Here is a 24,238-nt window from a genome sequence, read left to right on the forward strand (position 1 = left end):
GGAACCAAGTGCAAGACTGAGGTTGGTGTCCTTCATTCCCCTCTTATCTACTTCTCATAAAGGAAAACGAAAGTGGTTTTTAGTTTGTTTGTTTCTAAGATAGCTACTAGTCTTAGTGGGACTAGCAGCTCCGAGTGGACACTAGATTTCCCAATAACAAAATGGCGACTCTGTTGGGGAGTGAATATATTGTTTGTTTGTCTATATTTGTTTGTTTTATAAACTTACAGACAGAGCCTGAAGTCAAGCCAGCTAGCCTTCGAACTGCATTTGCTATGCAAGTGCAAAGTAGATCAATGCTGCTTTAGTCTATCTCTGGGTTTTGTTTATAAACTGAACAATCAATTTGCAAACCTTCTAATTGCCCTAGTGGTGCCTCTAGTAACCTCTCTAGATCAACCCCTGTGATTTCTATTTACTGTACATCACTTGCTCGGCCTAAATCCCTGAACTGAGCTACAAACTGTGACTCAGAACCCAATTGAAGTCTCGTCCCTGGACCAACGCACCTTCTCATCTTGGGAATGTGGATGCATCGCACCTCCCGTGTGCAATAGGTGCACTGCATCTCACTTTCCCTGTGTTACAGGTGCGCTGATTAGATAAGACCTCTTCTACTCTCAGCTTTTGGTTTCTGTGTTCACTCTCTTCAGCTCTATTCAGGAGTTTTTCTATTTGTACTTTGTATACCTCTGTGGAAACCCCCTTCCTTTCCATCATTCTGCCTCCATTTTGAAAAGAACTGTGAATTTTTTTATATATTTTGCGCCATTTTCAGTTCTCTTTTACAAAGTAGTAACATAACCGAACTGTCGTTTCTTGATTTGGAAGTGTCGCAAGTGTCATTTTCAGTCAAAGAAAAGAATTCTATTGTTCTTGATGGTCGATTATATAGTTACTCTTGTATTTGATTTGAATTAGTAGTTTTTCAAGTGTCGAAAGTAGTTTTCAATTCAAAATAGCAAAGTGTCGTCATTATCTTCCTTTCGTTTTTGAAGAGAAATTTGTTAGTACTGTCGCTTTGAAAAGATAATTCAGATTTGTACTTAGCATTCTTCTTGTCATTCACACATTAAGAAAGCTAAAAGAAAATACATGCATGTGCATTTGCATTTAGACTACTTCTTGGTTTGATTTAGGACAGTGCATCTAGTGTGTGCTCTTTGCTCTATGTTGAAAGAATATCATCTCTCTTTCTTTAGTAGCTAGGATTTTCATTGCAAAAAGAAGATTAAACGATTGTTTATCATCTTAGATTGCATTTTAGGAATTGTATATCTACATCATGCGGTGAACCTGAAAGGAAAATTTCTTAAGAAAGATCAACTGTAAAATAAATTTAATGAACCTAAAAATGCTTTGGAATCTAACGCACAACATCTAGAAGTCTAGGCTAGAGACGTATTCCGGCGTCGTAAAGCCTGGTAACTGTCGCTTTCACTGTTGGTTGGGTGATTCCTCCTCTTTGAGACGACAAGTGCCATTACGGACTTGTGCTCCCACGTACTATTGAGTATATATTGGGAGACCACAATAGGCTATATCCTTTATCCATAGGAAGCCATGTCTGCCGCCCTATCGATCGCAATGCACAGAACACAACATTCAGGAAGATTGACTGCCATACCGTAAAAAGTATTCTACAGTTTTGCGATTGGTTTGGTAATCCCTCTGTCTAGATTTCCAAAGTAGTCTTTTTCATTCCTTTTCATACTCCTTAAAGGAAAAGATCAATCTGAGCACTTGTCACTTCAGGCTCATTAAAAATCGAAGGCGACTAGAGTCATCTTTTTTTTTTCTTGACTCTTAAAAATTTAAAAAACAAGTTGTGTCAAAGCGTCTAAAATTTATTTTAATCGGAATAACACCACCTTTCCCGCATTTGTCTTAGGTTGAGAAAAATGGAGCCCACCAACCAAGGATTTCCCCTTGGAGGAAATCCTAATCCTTTCTCCTCTTGGGGAGATGTTGGTGCACCCCATATGGCCACATTGTCACTTCCAGGACTGACAATCGGCTTGCCTGTATGGCTCTTCTCAACCTCTGTCATTCAGAACACCGCGATTCCTAAGCAATCAAGTCAGCAACTAGATGATACCAAAGCTACCCCCCAACCTTCTACTTCGTCTGATTCCCCCTCTCTTCCTTCCTCTTTGCTTGATGAAGCTGGTAAAGCCAAAGATCAAGTAACTAAGAAGGAGAAGAAGGGGAAGGAGAAGAAAGAGAAGAAGAAGAAGGAGCCGAAGGCGAAAAGGGGTAACCGGGCATCATCTAGTGAAAATCCACACACTGCACTATCCAAGCCTAAATCTCCATGTGTCATTTGCAAAGGAGACAACTATCATCGAGATTGTCCTTGTATCCCTCGGATCTTAAGGGACTGGTCTCCTCGTTTGCACAATACGGTGTCGTCAACCTTTGATGATCATGTTGAAAGTACACTGTCAACTAGTGAAAGCGAAGCATTTGGACAAAAAGGGAATTGTAAATTTCCTTGTAAACTGTGTGAAGGCGATCATGCCATCCACCGTTGTCCCTTCCTAGATGAAGCTAAAAGAGTTTTGGATGACCGTCCGACTTCACCGCTACGGCTTCCTCCTGGATACAAGAAACTCTTGTCGAGTCCATCGCTAGTTGAAAATCTGACTGACACGCCATCGTGGTCACTCGAAGCGTCTATCATTGAAGATAAACCATCTGAATCCACACCAAATGAAAGTCAAAAGGTCGAGGTGGGAGTTGACTCGGTCTTGCCTTCAGAAAGTCCATCTTCAGATGATACAGTCACCGCAGAGAATGAGAACGACATCGTTCAAATTCTTTTCATAAACACAGACTCCGATGAACATGGGAGCAGTCTACCCATTCCTTTACTGCAGGAAGGAAGTTCGTCAGAGTCATATCCGGCCATCTATTCAGTCCCACCTCCAAGCAACCTAGTTGTTTCCTTCGATTGGAACCTACTAGGCAGACCCCGTTTACCGGCTAGTGTACCATTCTAAATCATTGCACAAGTATACAGAATGGTCATGGCCGGTACCATCATAGATGAAGGGGCTTCTGTGAGTATCCTTTCCTCAACTACTTGGAAAGCGCTTGGTTCACCATCGCTTCTGCTTGAGATGAGAAATCTGACAGGCTTTGACAAAGGAACCAGTCGACCGTTAGGGATCCTTCCCAATGTGCCGATAACATTGAGAAGGAAAATCGTTCACATGAACATAATGGTAGTCCAAGGACCTCTGGATTATAATCTATTCCTTGGGAATGACTATATTTATTGCATGGGAGCCATTGTCTCCTCACTCTTTAGAGTAATGTGTTTTCCGCATGAAGGACGAGTGGTCAAGCTCGTAGACCAGCTTTCGTTTCCCGACTCACACATATAAAATAGTCAAATACCATCCCTAAATGGTATTTTCACGCAAGTAATGTCTCATCAATCTCCAGTTCGTCTACCTGAAGAGTGCGAGTGATTCGGGAGGACATGACTGAAACCCAGGGGTCATGCACCCTGGTCTGTTTCAGCAAGAAAACCTTGGGTATAGGGTAGGTTTCCGTGGAGGATATATGACTAGTCTGACACACCCGTCCGTTTAGGAAAATGGGATTAGACTGAAATAAGATTCCCTCGTCAAAGTTATGTGAGTAGAGGTGACCACGCCACTCAGCTTTGTTTATTTCGGTAGACATCGCCAAGGAAGCATTTTGTCTGCAACGCAGATGGGGAGATTTCATATGGTAACCTAGAAACTTTTTGCTATACCTAGGGGCATGCAAACCTTTTTGCATGCAAGCGAAGAGAGACCATTTATTTTCATAGTTTGTAGTTTCTCAACCCTTTAAACTTGTAGGATTGGTCGTTCCTAACTTGCATAAAGAAAGGATCTGGGGCAAAGCTTTGAAAGGTGCAAGCTTCATAAAAAATGGCATCTTAGATGAGATATCCTTATTATATGACTAGCATGAGCAGTTTTTATGTGGAGTTCAAGCTCGTTAAAAATCAAACATAAGCAATGAGCAAACGTTCCCCCAGAGTTTAATCTCATTAAAAAATGAACCAATTTCTGGTAAATAACCATTGTGAAGGCATTATCATCAGCTTTTGAGCCCTGGTCGCGTTCCCATCATCACCTCCACTCTGTTTTAGCCAATCATTCACCTTCATTTGATTGTTTACCCCTTTTGAGGAACAACTGCGAAGAGTGATCCTGTTAGCCATCCTTGTGACACTGCCATGAATGGAAAATTCCAAACCTTACCTGGAATCAGCTGCTACTCGAAATTATCACTTGTTCCTCAAAGACGAGTCTCCTTTAAGCTCTTTTCACCTAACTTGTAAAATATGAAAAGATTGCCGAGAGATTGGCCTCTCCAGCTCGTTAAAGCGACCTGAAGTGCTATCCCTCCTCTAGATTTTAGTCTTTTTGGACCTGAGGGATTATTACACAAAAAGATCGAGCACTTGTTTTGTTTAGCTCATTAAAATTACCGAAAATTCATCCCTTTCGTATTATTTTATACTTTTCTAGACTTAAGGGATTACATGACGAAAAAGGATTATTGGAGTTTCCTTTACGTTCCTTTCAGACTCTCTAAAATTGGAAAGGACTGAGTTATCTTTGTCGTTAAAATCGTTAAACCGAATAGCGACAAACTTGTCCATACAGACAAGAACAAGTTTCGCTATCGCTAGGCTCGTTAAAATATAGTGACGGGTTTGCCCGAAGGGAAAATTACAGAACAAGCATATGTTATCCTCCTCAATCTTAACAAAAATAAAGAGGTACTGGTCAGCAATGACTGGGGAAAAATTGGGAAGAAAACTTGAAGAAAATTTATTGGTAGCAAGTCGCTCTTGAACATGACACTTTCACTCCGCATCCGAGTCGGGTTGTGTTGTTCTGCTCACCGGTCATATTACCATTGGTCCATCACACCATCCATATTTGGGGTTAACGCTACCAATCCATGTCAGTGTCGCTAGTATGTTCAAGAGAAGTCGCTCAGAGAATTCACCTGTTTCTCATCCACTGCAATAAATTCACACCCCATTCTTTCATGACCACCACCCTGAACCCTGTATCATTAGATCGTTTTCACCTCCAAAATCATTTACTCCATTTCGTGTCGTAGATGTGGGATTCATTAAGGCCCTCCTATGACGGGTTGCATCTTGTCGACATCAGCTCATTATCCAAGAAATCGACTTAGGAACAACCCTTTCAGTACTTTGAAGCTTGCATGCCTCAATGGCAAGTTTCTCACTTTCGGCAACAGGTTTACATCATTGGCCTTCGACCGAAAGATTTTGCGTGGTGTTCGATGCCAAGTCCCTTTTCACACCACGCAAATTGTATTGTAGTACCTTGAGGGTCATCATCATTATCGGTGATTCCTCTCACGCCTGTTAACGGCTTACATCATTGGTTGGTAATCAGGCGATGTCTTTTCATGTTTGACTCCAAAACATCTTTCACATGGATCAACTTGTACTCCGAGTGAAGATTGAATGAGTTTGAAGACCCCAGATCTAGTTTCATCCATCCGGGCTGCGATATATTTAGGAAAATAAAGACATCAAATGTACATTGTTGCTGCACAGATGATCATCCGAATAAAAGGATGATGACTCTATCAGAATCATCAGTCTCCCGCACAGATAGTTGTCTGTCATATGTACATGAACATGAATTTATAAATCTGGGCATGGGAATGCCCGCCTCAGCTAGATCATGAAAAACATTATGAAGATAATGTATTGTATTGTATCTTATTACAGGTCACCTTCCAGCTCGAAAAAAACTTTGGATCCTAATGATAAAGCATTTCACCCGACATCAAAAGATTCACGACCTCATGCTTTAGGGGGCAACTATTATAGACATTTTTGGGCACTTCAACCCCAATCATACATGTCCATAAACCAAGGGCTCCTAAGTCACTAAAAGTGTTGTTTCATACCCTAAAGGAACAAGGTCAGCTGATTACACATCTCCCAGAAGTTCTCCACAGGAAACTACTCAGAACTGGTCAAAACTGGACCATGCAAGTTGCTCAGTGCTGAGGGTGCGATGCATCCAACCTATCCAGTGTAAAAGGTGTGATGCATACTGAAAAGCCCTTCTGTAGGGTGCAATGAGCGAGAGTGGACAAATGGAAGAGATAGTTTGTGAGGTGGATGATCATAGAATCTTCCATAAACTTCTCCTATGACACTTGCCTCTCTGAATTTGCCCAGGGATGAGTAAGAGATCATCAATCTCCAAGTGGAATCAAGAAATATCAGAGAGAGGACACTAATCAAAATCCCAGAAGCTGACTCACCCCCCTGCAATCATCTATATATGGATCCCTCATCCCAGAGATCCAGAGGCTGGAATTTTGTATCTTGTAAGGAAGTGTTGCTGGTTTCTTGTTGGAATATCATAGTGTTGGGTGATCTAGGCTTTTCATGAGGTGAAAGAAGGGCTTTCATGCTGGAGGATGACACTGGGTCAGAAAAATTGTTTGTAATCCTCTTTGCTATTCTTGATATTAATAAAGCTATTCAAGTTTACCTCCACATTCTTGTATGTTTGATGATATATGCATTTGTGTGGTCAACATATATCTGGTCCTATAATTTTTATGATTGTAGATCTATTTTCTTCGATAGTATTATGTTGCTTTGATTCCACAGGTGCTCTTTGAAGCTGGGTAGACGAAGGAGAAGCGGCAAGGATCTGTTAGAAGGGAGAGGAACCGAGCAAGGAACCAAGCGCAAGACTGCGGTTGGTTTCCTTCATTCCCCTCTTATCTACTTCTCATAAAGGAAAACGAAAGTGGTTTTTAGTTTGTTTGTTTCTAAGATAGCTACCAGTCTTAGTGGGACTAGCAGCTCCGAGTGGACACTACATTTCCCGATAAAACATAGTGAATTTGATGTATTAATCTCTGGGAACTTAAATTTGTGGGCACAAGATTTAACAATATCAACAATCAAAGGTAGAAAAGAAGCTCAAGAAATCAATAAAAATTGTAATTGGACCCTTTGGCATTGACCAACATTTGGTATTGTTCTATATTTTCCATGAGAAACACTTTACTGAGAATCTTATGGTCTATTGAAGCCGAAGTAGAATTTTCTCAGAAGATTAGTTTAATTGATTTAATTTCATTGTGTTGATTGCAAAGGTATAGAAGAAGCTTTCCTTGCGATTCCTTCGTAATCTGAAAGCTACTACCATCATAAATAATGCTAATTTGTAATTGTGTACCTCGATGTTCTTATTGTCAAGTTAATTTGTATACTGGTGCAACAATTTTCATGTAGTTTGTCTCATGCTAAATGTATCCTTGAAATCCATAGATTAAAATTTCATTCAATCCTAGACCTATTTATCTCTCTAAAAATATTAATTGCAAGTCAATCTCTTAATTTCTTTGTGTTATCACTCCTCCGGATCTCGAAGGCTGAGGAAGAGTCTAGCTAAGGTAACCACAGACCAATCTTTTGACTTGGTAGCTAGCCCTACCAAGCCGAAGAGGGCTGGATATATTAGGGTTTTATGCTAGATGTAAAGTGTAGAGGGTTGTTTAATTTGATTAGGTTGGGTAGTCAGAAGGATGAGTGAATTAGGTCAGAGGATGAACTAGGTTAGGGAAAAGTGATTCTGAATTATAGAGAACTGATGGGGCAAGGTAGACAAGGTACTTTAAACTTAGTAGTATGGTTATGAGATGATTTAGACTAGTGAGACGAGTAAAAGAGCATGAGGGTCATGAATTCTTTTTAAACTGAAGAGATGAAACAATATATCATGATTTTCCCAAAACAGAGCATATAAAGATGAATTATGTTTATCACACCTTGAAAATCAAACAAAATTAAAGTGAAATGAATCATGTATGGAAAAAAAAACATTCACACATATGAAACTAAAGAGGAAACAAGATAAAAATACCATGCCACAGGAATCCCACCAAAATATCCACAACCAGGGAAAATTTTAAGAACCCCCCATAAATTTATAAATATAATAAATGGGCGAATTTCCATGGTATATAGGAAAAATGGAAGGCGATTTTATCAATAATATAATATGTATATATAATTTTTTGGCGAATCTCTCACCAGGCATGGCGAATATTTTACTCACTTATAAGATCTTGTAAGATCTTGGCGAGTCTTTCACTAAATAATAAAACTTTGTAAAGTCCTAGTGAATCTTAGCATAGGCTACATGCTGGTTTAATTCCCCCATTTAAATAGGCTACATTTCAGGTGAATACCATGGGTCAATACCATGTGCCATTTTGGTGAATACCATGGGTCAATACCATGTGCCATTTTTATTTTTATTAATTCTAATATTAGGGTTAATAATGGTTTTTTGCATGGTATTAATAACAATCTAGTCCATGGTATTTGTCCCATAGTATTTTGGCCATAGGTTTCACCTAAATATAACCCATTTTTTGAGTGTTCGTAAATATAAGCTGACTTATGGAGAAAATATAAAAAAATGTTTTATTTGTTTACCATACCTCTCGTTTATTTATATTTTTATTAATTTACCATACCTCTTTTACAAATATGGTATTTGGCCCATAGGATTCACTTAAAGAAAACCTCTTTCTTGAGCCTTCATAAATAGAACGAGGGTTATGGACTAAATATAAAAAGAGGTTTTATTTATTTACGATACGTCTAGTTTATTTATATTTTTATTTATTTACCATACCTCCACTTTACTTATATTTTTATTTGTTTACACCCTTACATGTATATAGGGTGACTTATGGAGTAAATATAAAAAATGTTTTATTTATTTACCATACCTCTCATTTATTTATATTTTTATTAATTTACCATACCTCTTTTATAAATATGGTATTTGGACCATAGGATTCACTTAAATAAAACCTATTCTTGAAAATGGGCGAATGGATTCACTTAAATAAAACCTATTCTTGAAAATGGGCGAATGGAAGGTTGTAAGTCCTAATTTCAAGGGCTAAATTTACCTTTTTTACCCTCTCCCTTAAAATAAGGTGGGCTATTTGAGGTGATTTGTAAAAATGTAGTATGATACAAAATATTCGCCCACTAAAAATTTAAAACCCCTTAATTTCCCAAAGGGCAAACATTCGTCCCTAAAATTATCCTTGTGGACCACAACTTCATCCAATATATTCCATGCCAAAGTTTGAAAGATAATGGAACATCCAAGAGGGTCCAACCTGTAAAATGACTAAGAAAATTACATAATATAGGCCTCAAACCAACTCATCCTAGCCTCAGGGGTCGAATCCATGAGAGGAGTGGTAGTTTCAAGAAAGGCTGAACTGATAGCTAGAGTGTAGCGTGGTCAAAGTGACTCATCCTTAACTCTAGCAAAATGAGTCATTACATGCCATGTAGGCCATTTGACTGAAGTATTTACCCTATATAACAGTAAAAAACATAATAATTACATCATATTGATCAATTAAATGAGTAAAGCATCAATTTCCCAAAGGTGAAAGTCAATTCGGAGAGAAACAGTGAAAATTGGAGAAGACTGTCAAATGCCACCTTCCTTTGTCAAACACGCCCTCTAAGTGTCAAATGTGCCCTCCAACTTCAGATATTCTTTTGGGTGCCTTCTCGGTGTCCACATTTGCTCCAAGGTAGCTCGTTAGAAAGCCCTTCGAGTCTAATTTCCAGGTATGCCATAATTTTTCCATTTGGAGGTCATTTTCCCTGTTAGAATTTCAATCTCCCAAGACTGGTAAAGGCACAGTGACCAGGCCAAAAAAAGAGCCAGAAAGGTGGTTTTTTTTAATGGTTTTTTACCCTTTTTTTGACAAGTTTTCTTCGAAATGCTTAGAAAATGCACATGGTGCATGCCCTCATCATTCTGAACCCAAATATTCTACCCTTTTATCCATCAGAGGCCTCAAAAAAGAGAACAAAACCCTAGGTGTTGCGCGTTTGACATATTAACTGTGTTGAAAATACTTTAAAAAACATAGAAAATTAGAACTTGCAAAACTTGGTAAAAAATTGTCAAAATTGGTGAGCTAATGGCTGATCATCTGTTTGAGGCATGGAGTGATGCCTTGGCAAGGATACATAGCTTTCATTTCTCCTCTTGCTTGGTCAAGGCTTCAATTTTTGCATGAGATCTTTTGAGCTTGGCTCTTGCAATTTTGTTTCTCATGGTATAGTACTTAGCCATCCTTCTCTACATGTCAATATCCCTTTTGGCCTTGTCTAAGAGGCCCTCTAGATGGGTTTTCACCTTCTCGAGCCAATGTTCTAGGTTCTCATTCACCATTTTGGAAAATTTCTCATTTAGGGTGAGCTCATTGGCTAATTATGCCTCCTTTTGTCTTTTTATCTCCAAAGATCTCTTTAGGCCTCTAGTCCTTGGCCTTCTTCCTGGCACCTATTCATCAATATTTTCACTAGATTTTCCATATGTTTAAAGCTTTTCATAGTGATGGGAGATGCCATGAGTTCTCTAGTGTTGGTTGGCTCATGTCTAATGATTCTCCCTCCTTTCTTATATTTCCTCCTCTCTTGTCTTTCTTCCTCACTCTGACCTTTGTTTTCTTCTTCATCCATGGGTTATTGGAGTCAAAACTTAGGGAAATGATGAAGTGGAATGTAGGTTTTGGGGGTATGGAAGGAGGTGAGGAATTGTTGGAGCACCTTGGTGGAAAAGTTTGGTGTTTGGAGCAATGTAGGGCGCTTTGGGAAACTTCTAGTTGTTCTCTGGCAAAGGCACAACACCATGGTCAAACATGCCCTCTACTTATAGGAGCGCAACTCCCTTAGAAAATACACTAGTTTTCCTCGCAAACGCACAACACCAGTTCTGAACGCGCCCTCAAGTTTCTAAACGTGCCCTCCACTTGCAGGTTGATTTTTACTTCCTTCATGGTGTCCCAACTGAGCCCGGGATACCTCATTGGAAATCTTGTCTCATCTAGTTTCTAAATCTACCTTAATTTTCCAAAACTGATCTTATTTGACCCTCCAAAAGTTCATTCTCCCAAGACTGGTCAAAAAGTACAAAATGAGGGTGCAAAAATGAAATGTTCTCTTGCAAGAAACTTTTGGAGGTCTTACTCAACTCGAAATTGAGCTCATGATAGCTCATTGGAAAGATATTTCTTCTTAGTTATCATTTTGACTCATGAAGAAATTCATTTTGACACTCCAGCTAGGAAAAAACATGATTTTCCCAATGTTACTCTAGAAGTGCAACAAATCTCTTGTAACAACTATATTTTTGACATTTCTCCAAACCAATAACACCTGTGTAGAAACTGAAGGACTTTTTTCATGACTTGACTATTGTAGATACAAACCTTTCTCCCTTTCGTAAAATTCATCTTTGTTTGGTTGTCAACATACTTGGAAGAAGAATTGGCCCTATGTGTGGCAAATGATTTGTCCCTTGGAATGACTTCTTGAAAAATGATGGAGGCATGATGTTTATGAATTGGAATGGCCTCATACTTGCTGAAATGACCTCCCTTATTCCTCCTCTGCTTAGATATCTCATATTCTATAGCCAACCCTAGCTCAGTGGGAGAGGAAATTAGGGTTTAGTGCTTGTGGAAAATGATGATTTGGACACCCTTTGGAAAAGACAACTCCCTTTGGCATTCACTTAAATTTTGAAACTTTAACCTTTTACTTCACTATTTCCTTTGAAAAATTGATCTTTTGATGGTCTGACATCTTCGGAACACTGAGTTAACATCTTGTGAACCTTATACTTATTACATTTAAATGACATAAAATTACAAAATGAAAATTAAAAATATTACATTTGAACTCAAAATTACATGATGAAATAAGAATTTCTCTTTACAAATCATCTTCACATGGTGAAGAGATGTTATTTGATCGCCATGTACTTGCTGGTCTTATGCAATGGAATGGAGTTTTATTGGAACTGTGGAAACCCTAATGACCTAATGGGACCTTGAATGACCAGACTCCATGTTGACTTGACTGACATAAAGACATGCTGAAATGATATTTTATGATTGATGTATGCCCAGTAAGACATGAAGTTGGGCCGTCAAGTATTGATTTTTGAGGGAGAGTGAGGTTTAATTAACTAGGGCTACCATCAGTGAGTAAATTTTTGAATGATGACCTAGTTGGAATGACAAAAATTTTAGAATGGGACCCTAATATGATATGAAAAGAGGAGTTTTGATCACTGATGGCAATATGAAAATATTGACTCTAACATCAGCCCTATTGGGGATGGCAGCTCCTTGGAGGTGTCAATAACATCGTAGATCAAGTGCCTCACCATGTGGGCCAATACGGTCAAAAACTTAATTAAAATGCATGACTAAACACTGACAACTTAACTGACACAAACTGACTCGAAACTGACTTGAAATTGACAGAAAAAATGACTCAAGACTTACTTAACCAAAACAATTACTTACAAAGATATTAATGGCAGCATACCATCGAGATTTGAGAGCTTCAAATCCTGATGACAACCACCTGCCTACTGAAGAAATATGTATAATCATGTGAAGTGAGCCTTCCAATGTAACCAATCCAATAGATGGCTACTTACTAAAATTTTGGTCTCACTTTCCCCGAGCGGGAATAATGACGTACATGTAGGAAACTCACAATAACAGCTGAAATGAAGGCTTATGCTAACAAACGAGACCAACATTCATCGTCTCCAATGATTGCAAAATATTGTTGAAGGGATCTTGAAAATCTGAAAGCATTACCTTGTCTTGAGATCTAGTAGCAAAAACACAAGTACTACCTTCATTCTAATCTGAAAGAACAGTTGGTTTTTGATTGATAGGAAGGCATAGGGAAGTATTACCTTCTATTATCTAAGTGTTAGCTGTAAATTCCTCGAGAATTAGAAATTTTGACTCAATTTCTGGCATATTATCTCTCTCATTTTCATACTCCTCAAATTCATAGTCTAAGTCATTCTTAAACAGAAAAAATTCTTCAAGATTATCAAGCATGACAACCCTATCATCTTCCTGAAAGAAAACAATATCTATTAGCTGATTTCCTTGTAGGAAATTATCATCATAAATTGGTTTCCTCACAACAATTTCCTATATAATTTCATGAGATATGAATATTGAAAAAGGAGATTGTATTTCTTCATGCTGATCTATAAATCTAATTTCAAGATTGTCCTCCTTTAAACTTAGATTTTCATTTTCAAAAGTGAAGAAGTTTCACTAACACCTTCTTGATTATGTGAACATTGAAAACCTGCATTAGCTTGGGTTGTAACACGACTTTTCAGGAGTTGATCTATCTCATCTTCTGACATAGGAGAAATTACTTTTTGTTTTCTTTTGCTAAAATAGTAATTGTATTCTTTCTCTCTTAAAGATTCACAAGGATGCTGAATATGGTCTTGTGTATCAAAGTGACTAGCTTCTTCACATTGTTTTTGAAACTCAAAACTGAAATTTCTATCATTTACCACAGAGTCGTCCAAAGAAATTTTTTCACTTACTTGAACAAAGATCTCGTCTTTTTTTTCATAAGGGGATTGGATTACCTACATTTGAAGACTCTCTTCTGATGGGATGAGAACACTTGGGTTGATAACTTTGTTTTCTTCATTCAAGGTGATCTCAACAATAGAGGTCTCCTTCATGGGATTCAGAACAACATAACTTCATCATCACAATCTGAATCTAGATCTGGAATAGCCAGCTTGACCATATCATAATCTGAAATCTTCTGCTGGAAGCAGATCTGAAATAAGACCTTGTCTTCCATCATTTTCAACTGTACAAAGATCTTCATCCTACTGCGAAATTTCCTAAGCATCTTGACAAGTATCCTCTAGGCTTTCTTTATGCTGTTGAAATGGATTTTGATACAGGGCTTCCATAATCTCATCATCCATGAATTCATCATCTTCATAAACATTCTCACAATTTTCAATAAAACTATCAACATGTTTAACCGTTTTGAGCTAATATTAAGGATGACAAGATTCTTTATACCTTTCAAAGAACATGGTATGAAAATCCATTAAACAATAAATACAAGCAGGCGGAAAACTTTCATACCAAGATTGGGCTTCGCCTTCGAGAGTGGTCATGAATATCTTCATCAAGCAGTCTTCAGGATAATCAATCTTTAATCTACGTACATGCATGTGAAATCTCACCAGATGAAGAGAAACATCATAAGATTTCACATCTTTGAACATAGAAAAATTGCTTTGCCAATTTACATTAGGCATTTTATTTGGGAAACCTGGAATGTGATCTATTTTCAATGGAGCATACCTTCTTGCAATGCATCCCATCTTGAAATTTCTTCAAGCTACTGATCTTAATGTAGTGGAGTTGCCATGAAGTGTTGATTTTATGGATCTTTCAGTAAATGGAGTCACTGGGTGAATGGTGCAGCCTTCCTATGTGTCCAACTCTTGTTCACCATCAACAATTAGATCTAAATCATTGTCGCTCTTTCCCGTGTGTTATCACCCAAGAAAAAATTTCTAAATTGTTCACGTCATTTTGATTATAAAGATTTAGTGTTAGTCCGATTTTAGTTTTTTTTCAAGATTGGGCTTTTGGGCTTATATTTCTCAAGATATGGACAAAATTGGTATTGTTGGGTCAAATGGCACCCCTTACAGATGATAGCTGGAAAATAAAATTGATCACCACCAAGAAGAGAGTGCAATAGATCATATGGATTGGATTGAGAAAATAACAGGAGTAATTGCTTCACTTCTGTGTTCTCAAATGCCAGAGAAGAAGCTGCCTTGTAGTCCAATGAGCAGTGGACATCAACACACATCCAGTGAGAGCAGCTCATTGAGGGCAGCAAATGATCTAGAGTCCAAAACCAAAAACAATTCTCGGACAATAAGGGATGTACTGGAGAATGTGCGATTTACCTTAATTTTGGTGGCTACAACAATGCTGGCTCTGGCATTTCTTGGACTTTTATTTTCTATTCTTGGACTCAAGACTCTGGTTTACTTTTTGGTACTTGGTTCATGGTTTCTTGTGGTGGGAACATTTATTCTTTTTGGAGTGTTCATTTTATTAAATAGTGTGGTTGGAGATGCCTGCGTCGCCATGAAAAAGTGGGTTGCACATCCTTATGAAGATACTTCCCTTGACCGCATTCTGCATTATGTAGATGTGGTAATAGCTGCAAAATCTTTAAATCAGAGCAAAACAGTAACCAGTAAAGTGGCAACAGTTGTGAACAAGGTGCTAGGTACTGTTGCTAATAGTAACTTTCCGCCAAATGCTGGCACTCTTTATTATAATCAATCTGGTCCTCTAGTGCCTACACTTTGCAATCCTTACACTGGTCGGCTGGATGATCGGAAATGCAATGTTGGAGAAGTTAATCTCACAAATGAACCACAGGTCTGGAAAAACTATACATGCATAGTTTCATCATCTGGAATATGTGCAACAACTAGTTGGATAATCCCAGATATTTACAAACAGTTACTACTAGCAGTTAATATCAGCTATGGTTTGTATCACTACACTCCTTTCCTCGTGAATTTGCAAGACTGTACGTTTGTGAGGGAAACTTTTGGTACCATAACTAAGGATTATTGCCCTGGCCTTCGACAACATCTTCGTTGGGTCTACATTGGCTTAGCACTCATCTCAACTGGTATAATGCTTTCAATTATCTTTTGGGTTGTGTACAGTAAACAACGCCGACGCAGAGATGAATACTATAAGCAACATGCTAATGGTCAATTCATGGCTAGAGAAAACAACAAATCTTTATTTGAATTATGTTTACAGGTCTTGCCATGAAGTCCGAAACATATACTGAAAAGGGTCTCTTCCCAACCCTTTGAGAAGGCCTTCGAGTGCCCTGGCCCTTATATTTTTCTTTAATACAACAAATCTGACATATTAGAGATTTTTATTGTGATTTTCCTTAGTGAACAGGGCTTACCCATGAGGTCTGAAACATTATACTAAAAAGGGCCCTGATATATTTTTCTTTAATGCTAAAATTCTGACATACTCGGGTGGACTACCAAGACAATGAACTTCGTTTTACACTCTTATGTCAGGCAGCTATTGAAGCTCCAAGGATTCTTAATCTCTGAAGCAGTGAACACTCTAGTGGACCTTATGGGGAGGATGTTATCTTCATTGCCAATGATTGGCATGCATCTCTTCTTCCTTGTTACTTGAAGATTCTTTCACAAATGCCAAGGTTGCATATTGCATACATGCCTTGAAGAATGGGGTCCATATATATATTCAGTTTGAAAAGCTCTAGGGCACATGAAAATAGACATTTCAAGATAATGAAGCTCAAGACATTCAAATTTTGGTGTTAAACTGTGTTTTGTGATTACACAGTAGTTTCGTAGCATGCTACGAAACTGCTGAAAAGGACACATAATGCACAGCAGTTTCGTAGCGCGCTACGAAACTGCTGTAGCTACATAATTAAAACTCAGTCAACCAATTTTGAGGGACTGAGGGAAATTTTTTGAAAAAGGAATTTCTTCAAAGTCATGTAACAGGTGCCAACATTCAGCAAGGGAAAAACAGGTGGAGGAAACATATGTTTGAACTTTAAACTTTTTGTTATAAAGTGATCAAAGTTACTACAATTCATGATATGTCAGACAGCTTGGAGGAGGTCTTGTCTTCACACATGGAAAAGGTCGAAAACACATCAAGGATGTTGCATTCTAATATATTTTTGTATAATCAAAGAAGAGGGACATGGTTCATTGGTTTCGAATATCTTTGAGGAAAACCAAAAGCAGATAAACAGGGGCAGTTTCCTACTTTTCAGGAGCAATGGAGAAGATGTGACATTAAGGGCCAGCAGGCAGCTACAAACACCTACCACAGCTACACTAAAGGAGACCACTTGTCAGAGAACGAAGATTGATTGTAATAAATGCTATGCTCAGCATGATGTAGAATTAGAATCCTAATTGTCTTAGGTCTCTTAAACTGCTAGTTAGCAGTCAGTTGTATTTATTAGTTAGTTTTAAACATTAATAGGTGTCATGATAAGGAAAATTCGAGTTCCCCTCACACTTGAGGAGGAATCTCAGTTAGGTAGAAGAGATCTATATATAGGAGAAAGAGCAATGTAATAAGGGTGGGAAATTCTCAAAGAAACAGAGGACTTTTTGTTATTGTATGTGACTGTATGTTTTCAGGATAATATAAGGAGTTGATTTCACTACTCAGGATTCAGCAAGGGTTTTTAATGTGTGATTTTCTTCATGGTTTCTTTCCTATACTTACTTGCAGTAATACAGATACATGTTACTTAGAACTCATTTGAAGATGCTCTAATTTCCTTCATGTATTTGTGGACTGTGTTCCTACACTATATCTCTGTTCTACTTTTATTTGAAAGCCCTCTATGCCCTGACTTCCATGTGAATTTAATCTCATTGTTGTACTGAAACACACCTTGACTCCATGGCCCAATGGAATTTTGTTAATTGATATTTCAACCATTCATATACTTTTGTTCGAATTTTTCATAAGAGTTAGCCATCTTAATCTTCAAAGTAAAATCATTAACCCTTTGAGAGAGCCCTCTCAGGTTGGGGAGGCTAAGCCTCAACCTAAAGTAGGTTTGAAATAGTTACTTAATGTCTGCCTGATCACAACAGCCTATCAAGGCTTGATTTTGAGATAACATTTTGGTGCGTCTGCCGGGAGCTCGAAGTCTATTCATTCCCGAAATTAAGAGGCTAAAATTGTAAAGGTAGCAGGAGCTCAGACATCTTTTCGAGGCTGCAAAACTACTTTGGCGACTCCACACATCAAAACACAAATTGGAAGGTGACTCCACTGCTAGAAGATCAGTAGCTTGATGAAGTTTCAGGATGAATTCCACTGCAAGAATGAATTCCAGGTATGCTCCTATGAATCGGTCTCATATCCCTGGTTTTCCAAATCCTATTCCAAAGGTTGATTGGTTAAAGGATCTTCCAATATTCAAAGATGAAAAGAAAGGCAATGCTGCTCTTCATTTGGTTAGGTTTCATATGCATATACGCAATCTTAAGGTTCAGTTCTGTGAAGATTGTCTCATGAGGATGTTTATGACTACTTTAGAAGGAAAAACATGGTCTTGGTATAAAAGTTTGGAAAATTAAGTTTGGAAAATTGTTCATTATATTCTCTTGCTGATTTCCATGATGTGTTCTATGACATGTATAAAGAGTGCCATCCCTCCTTATTGCTGGTCAAAGATTGTCGTAAACATTCTACAAGTTTTATTCAATATTTGGAGGATTGTTATGATGATGATGAGTTTACGGATGAAGAAATTTTAGAGGTTCTTCATAACAATACATTACAAAACCAAGAAGAAAGTATAACATCCCATGAAATGCAACATGAAAGCCAGCAAGGGTTTATTTATGAAAACCATGTTCAATCCTCTGATATTGATGTAGAGATGTAGCAGACTTGTCAGGCTTCGGATCATAAAGAGTATGAAATTGATTGCAAACACCAAGAAGAAGTACTGGAAGATAGCTTTTATAACCCTCAGGCAGAGGAAAAGGTTGATTTTTTATGTTAGACTTCTCAGCAGCTTACATCAATAAATGATCATAATAAGGAGGAAAATTACATTGTTTGTGAGAATCATTCAGAAAAGCAGTTGGATAACATATCAAAGGAATCTTGTGTGGCTGAGGATCAGTTGTCTGAAGAGATAGAATGTTATGGTGATCATCAAATTAACCATGTTTTCTTTGACCCTATAAATGAATACATGGCAAAGTTTTGCACATCAGTATTTCATTTTCATTTGCATTATGAAGATCATATATATTATAAGCTGATTTGGTCATCTCACTATCATGGTTATTTTGAGGTTGAATGTAGTCAAGAGCCTCCAATATCAGAAAGGACAATTGATTGGCTTTATTGGAAATATCATATTGATTGACCTAAAGTGCAAATTGCAGCTAGTAGGTAGGTAGGAAAATGAAAATAAGCTCAAAGGTGACTGAGCATTTTTTTTAGTAGATATAGATTTCTTTCTCCTACAGTGATCATCAAGTTTAAGCCCAAGGTGAAGGCCCAAGAAGCTTGAAGAGGATGATTTTCAAGCAAATTGTCCATTTGTCATAAGAGGATAAAGCACTGGACCTGCGAGTTCTTAGTGTACTACAGGAGCACACTATCCCAAGTGGAGCCACCTGTTATCACCTAAGAAACAATTTCTAAATTGTTCACATCATTTTGATTATAAAGGTTTAGTGTTAGTCCAAGTTTAGTTTTCTTTCAAGATTGGGCTTTTGGGCTTATATTTCTCAAGATATGGACAAAATTGGTATTGCTGGGTCAAATGGCACCCGTTACAGATGACAACTGGCAAATAAAATTGATCACCACCAAGCAGAGAGTGCAATAGATTGTATGGATTGGATTGAGAAAATAACAGGAGTAATTGCTTCACTTCTGTGTTCTCAAATGCCAGAGCAGAAGCTGCCTTGTAGTCCAATGAGCAGTGGACATCAATGCACAACCAGTGAGAGCAGCTCATTGAGGGCAGCAAATGATCTAGAGTCCAAAACCAAAAATAATTCTCGGAAAATAAGGGATGTACTGGAGAAGTTGCGATTGACCTTAATTGTGGTGGCTGCAGCAATGCTGGTTCTGGCATTTCTTGGAATTTTATTTTCTATTCTTGGACTCAAGACTCTGGTTAACTTTTTGGTACTTGGTGCATGGTTTCTTGTAGTGGGAACATTTATTTTTTGTGGAGTGTTCATTTTATTAAATAGTGCAGTTGGAGATGCCTGCATCACCATGAAAGAGTGGGTTGCACATCCTTATGAAGATACCGCCCTTGACCGCATTCTGCCTTGTGTAGATGTGGTAACAACTTAACAATCTTTAAATCAGAGAAAAATAGTAGCGAGTAAAGTGGTAACATTTGTGAACAAGGTGCTAGGTACTGTTGCTAATAGTAACTTTCCACCAAACACTGGCCCTCTTTATTATAATCAATCTGGTCGTCTAGTGCCTACACTTTGCAATCCTTACACTGGTCGGCTGGATGATCGACAATGCAATGCTGGAGAAGTTAATCTCACAAATGCACCACAAGTATGGAAAAACTATACATGCACAGTTTCATCATTTGGAATATGTGCAACAACTGGTCGGATAACACCGGATATTTACAAACAGTTAGTACTAGCAGTTAATATCAGCTATGGTTTGTATCACTGCACTCCTTTCCTCGTGAATTTGCAGGACTATACGTTTGTGAGGGAAACTTCTGGTACCATAACTGAGGATTATTGCCCTGGCCTTCAACAACATCTTCTCTGGGTCTACATTGGCTTAGCACTCATCTCAACTGGTATAATGCTTTCAATTATCTTTTGGGTTGTGTACAGTAAGCAACGCCGACGCAGAGATGAATACAGAAGAAACATGTTGATCGTCAATTCATGGCTAGAGACAACAACAAATCTTTATTTGAATTATGTTTACAGGTCTTGCCATGAAGTCCAAAACATATACTGAAAAGGGTCTCTTCCCAACCCTTTGAGAAGGCCTTCGAGTGCCCTGGCCCTTATATTTTTTTTTAATACAACAAATCTGACATATTAGAGATTTTTATTGTGATTTTCCTTAGTGAAAAGGGATTACCCATGAAGTCTGAAACATTATACTAAAAAGGGCCCTCATATATTTTTCTTTAATGCTAAAAATTTGACATACTGGGGTGGACTACCAAGACAATGAACTTCGTTTTACCCTATTATGTCAGGCAGCTATTGAAGCTCCAAGGATTCTTAATCTCTCAAGAAATGAACACTTTAGTGGACCTTATTGGGAGGATGTTGTCTTCATTTCCAATGATTGGCATACATCTCTTCTTCCTTGTTATTTGAAGATTCTTTCACAAATGCCAAGGTTGCATATTTCATACATGCCTTGAAGAATGGGGTCCATATATATATTCAGTTTGAAAAGCTCCAGGGCACATGAAAAGAGACATTTCAAGGTAATGAAGCTCAAGACATTCAGATTTTGGTGATAAACTGTGTTTTGTGATTACACAACAGTTTCGTAGCGCACTACGAAACTGCTGAAAAGGACACATAATGCACAACAGTTTCGTAGTGCGCTACAAAACTGCTATAGCTACATAATTAAAACTCAGTCAACCAATTTTGAGGGACCGAGGGAAATTTTTTAAAAAAGGAATTTCTTCAAAGGATCATGTAACAGGTGTCAACATTAAACAATGGAAAAACAAGTGGAGGAAACATATGTTTGAACTTTAAACTTTTTGTTATAAAGTGATCAGAGTTACTACAGTTCATGATATGTCAGACAACTTGGAGGAGGTTTTGTCTTCACACATGGAAAAGGTCGACAACACATCAAGGACGTGGTATTCTTATATATTTTTGTATAATCAAATAAGAAGGACATGGTTCATTGGTTTCGAATATCTCTGAGGAAAACCAAAGTAGATAAATAGGGGCACTTTCCTACTTTTCAGGAGCAATGGAGAAGATGTGACATTAAGGGCCAGCAGGAAGCTACAAACACCTACCACAGCTAAACTAAAGGAGACCACTTGTCAGAGAACGAATCTTGATTGTAATAATTGCTATGCTCAGCATGATGTAGAATTAGAATCCTAATTGTCTTAGGTCTCTTAAATTGCTAGTTAGCAGTCAGTTGTATTTATTAGTTAGTTTTTAAGATTAATAGGTGTGATGATAAGGAAAGTTCGAGTTCCCGTCACAATTGAGGAGGAATCTCAGTTAGGTAGAAGAGCTCTATATATAGGAGAAAGAGCAATGTAATAAGGGTGGGAAATTCTCAAAGAAACAGAGGACTTTGTGTTATTGTATGTGACTGTATGTTTTCAGGATAATATAAGGAGTTGATTTCACTACTCAGGATTCAGCAAGGGTTTTTAATGTTTGATTTTCTTCATGGTTTCTTTCCTATACTTACTTGCAGTAGTACAGATACATGTTACTTAGAACTCATTTGAAGATGCTCTAATTTCCTTCATGTATTTGTGGACTGTGTTCCTACATAATATCTCTGTTCTACTTTTATGTGAAAGCCCTCTATGCCCTGACTTCCATGTGAATTTAATCTCATTGTTGTACTGAAACACACCTTGACTCCATGTCCCAATGGAATTTTGTTAATTGATATTTCAACCATTCATATACTTTTGTTCGAATTTTTCATAAGAGTTAGCCATCTTAATCTTCAAAGTAAAATCATTAACCCTTTGAGAGAGCCCTCTCAGGTTGGGGAGGCTAAGCCTCAGCCTAAAGTAGGTTTGAAATAGTTACTTAAAGTTTGCCTGATCACAACAGCCTATCAGGCCTTGATTTTGAGATAACACCGTGGAAGATAGAGCTTTCATCCTTGGCAATAATGCCAGTACGTTATCACTCCTCTGGATCTCCAAGGCTGAGGAAGAGTCCAGTTGAGGTAACCACAAACCAATATTTTGACTTGGTAACTAGCCCTACCAAGCAGAGAGGGCTGTCTCCAAAGGATCATAGCCAATAGGTCTGGATAGATTAGGCTTTTAGGCTAGATGTAAAGTGTAGAGGGTTGTTTGATTTGATTTGGTTGGGTAGTGAGAAGGATGAGTGAATTAGGTCAGAGGATGAACTAGGTTAGGGCAAAGTGAATTTGAATTACAGACATCTGATGGGGAAAGTTAGGTAAGGTAATTTAAACTTAGTAGTATAGTGATGAGATGGTTTAGACTAGTGAGATGCTAAAAGGAGCATGAGGGTCATGAATTCTTTTTAAATTGAAGAAATGAAACAATATATGATGATTTTCCCAAAACAGAGCATAGAAAGATGATTTCTACTTATCACACCTTGAAAATCAAACACAATTAGAGTGAAATGGATCATGAAAGGAACAAAAGATTCATGCATATGAAACTGAAGAAGAAACAAGATCAAAATACCATGCCACAAGAATCCCACCAAAATAGATGCAACTTCATCCAATATATTCCATGCCAAAGTCTGAAAGCTATTAGAACATCCAAGAGAGTCCAACCTATAAAATGACTAAGAAAATACATAATATAAGCCTCAAACCAACTCATCCTAGCCTCGGGGGTCGAATCCATGAGAGGAGGAGTAGTTGCAAGAAAGGTTGAACTGATAGCTAGAGTGTAGGGTGGTCAAAGTGACTCATCCGCAACTCTAGCAAACTGATTCATTACATGCCATGTAGGCCATTTGACTTATGTATTTACCCTAGATAATAGTAAAAAACATAATAATTACATCATGTCCATCAATTACATGAGTAAAACATCAATTTCCCTAAGGTGAAAGTTAATTTGGAGAGAAACAGTGAAAATTGGAGAATACTGTCAAACACACCCTTCCTTTGTCAAACGCGCCCTCTTAGTGTCCAACACACCCTCCAACTTCATAGTTGCATCTGGGTCCCTTCCTGGTGTCAAAATTTTCTCCAATATAGCTCGTTGGAAATCCCTTTGAGTCTACTTTCCAAATGTGCCTTCAATTTTCCATTTGGAGTTCAGTTTACATATAAAAATACCAATCTACCAAGACTGGTAAAGGCGCAGTGACGAGGCCAAAAAAAGAGGTAGAAAGGTGATTTTTTAGTGGTTTTTGACCCTTTTGGCTGACTATTTTTCCTCCAAATGCTTAGAGAATTCACAGGGTCCATTTCCTCATCATTCTGAATCCAATTTTTTTTTCCTTTTGTCCATCAGATGCCTCAAAGAAGAGTGCATCACCCTAGGTGCTGCTCGTTTGACATATTGACTGTGTTGAAAATACTTTAAAACACAAAAAATTATAATTTGCAAAACTTGGTAAAAATTGTCAAAATTGGTGAGATGATGGTTGCTCATCTATTTGAAACATGGAGTGATGCCTTAGTAAGGATATCTAGCTTTCTTTTCTCCTCTTGCTTGGTATCTAGCCATCCTTCTCTGCATGTCAATATCCCTTTTGGTCTTGTCTAAGAGGACCTCCAAATGGGTGTTCACCCTCTTGAGCCAATGTTCCCGGTCCTCATTCACCATTTTGGAAAATTGCTCATTTAGGGTGAGATCATTGGCTAATTCTACCTCCTTTTTTCTTTCTAGCTCCAGAGCTCTCTTTAGGCCTCTAGTCCTTGATCTTCTTCTTGGCACCCATTCATCAAGATTTTCACCATATTGTCCATATGCTTAAAG

At 37.9% G+C, this 24,238-nt stretch overlaps 1 protein-coding gene and 1 pseudogene across 1 annotated transcript; both read left to right on the top strand.

Moving 5' to 3' along the window:
• Positions 1 to 14,925: 14,925 nt before the first annotated feature.
• On the top strand, positions 14,926 to 15,963 carry LOC149222298 (uncharacterized). Its single transcript, XM_089383073.1, has one exon. It carries the CDS (start codon positions 14,941 to 14,943, stop codon positions 15,808 to 15,810), a length of 870 nt encoding a protein of 289 aa, XP_089239199.1. The 5' UTR covers positions 14,926 to 14,940; the 3' UTR covers positions 15,811 to 15,963.
• A 3,600-nt stretch (positions 15,964 to 19,563) lies between these two features.
• LOC149222299 (uncharacterized) lies at positions 19,564 to 20,522 on the top strand (annotated as a pseudogene).
• The last annotated feature ends 3,716 nt before the right edge of the window (positions 20,523 to 24,238 follow it).

This window comes from Pinus tabuliformis, chromosome Q (assembly GCF_031772625.1).
Source record: "Pinus tabuliformis cultivar Carrire ecotype Pingquan chromosome Q, CPIR1, whole genome shotgun sequence".
NCBI classification, from domain to species: domain Eukaryota; kingdom Viridiplantae; phylum Streptophyta; class Pinopsida; order Pinales; family Pinaceae; genus Pinus; species Pinus tabuliformis.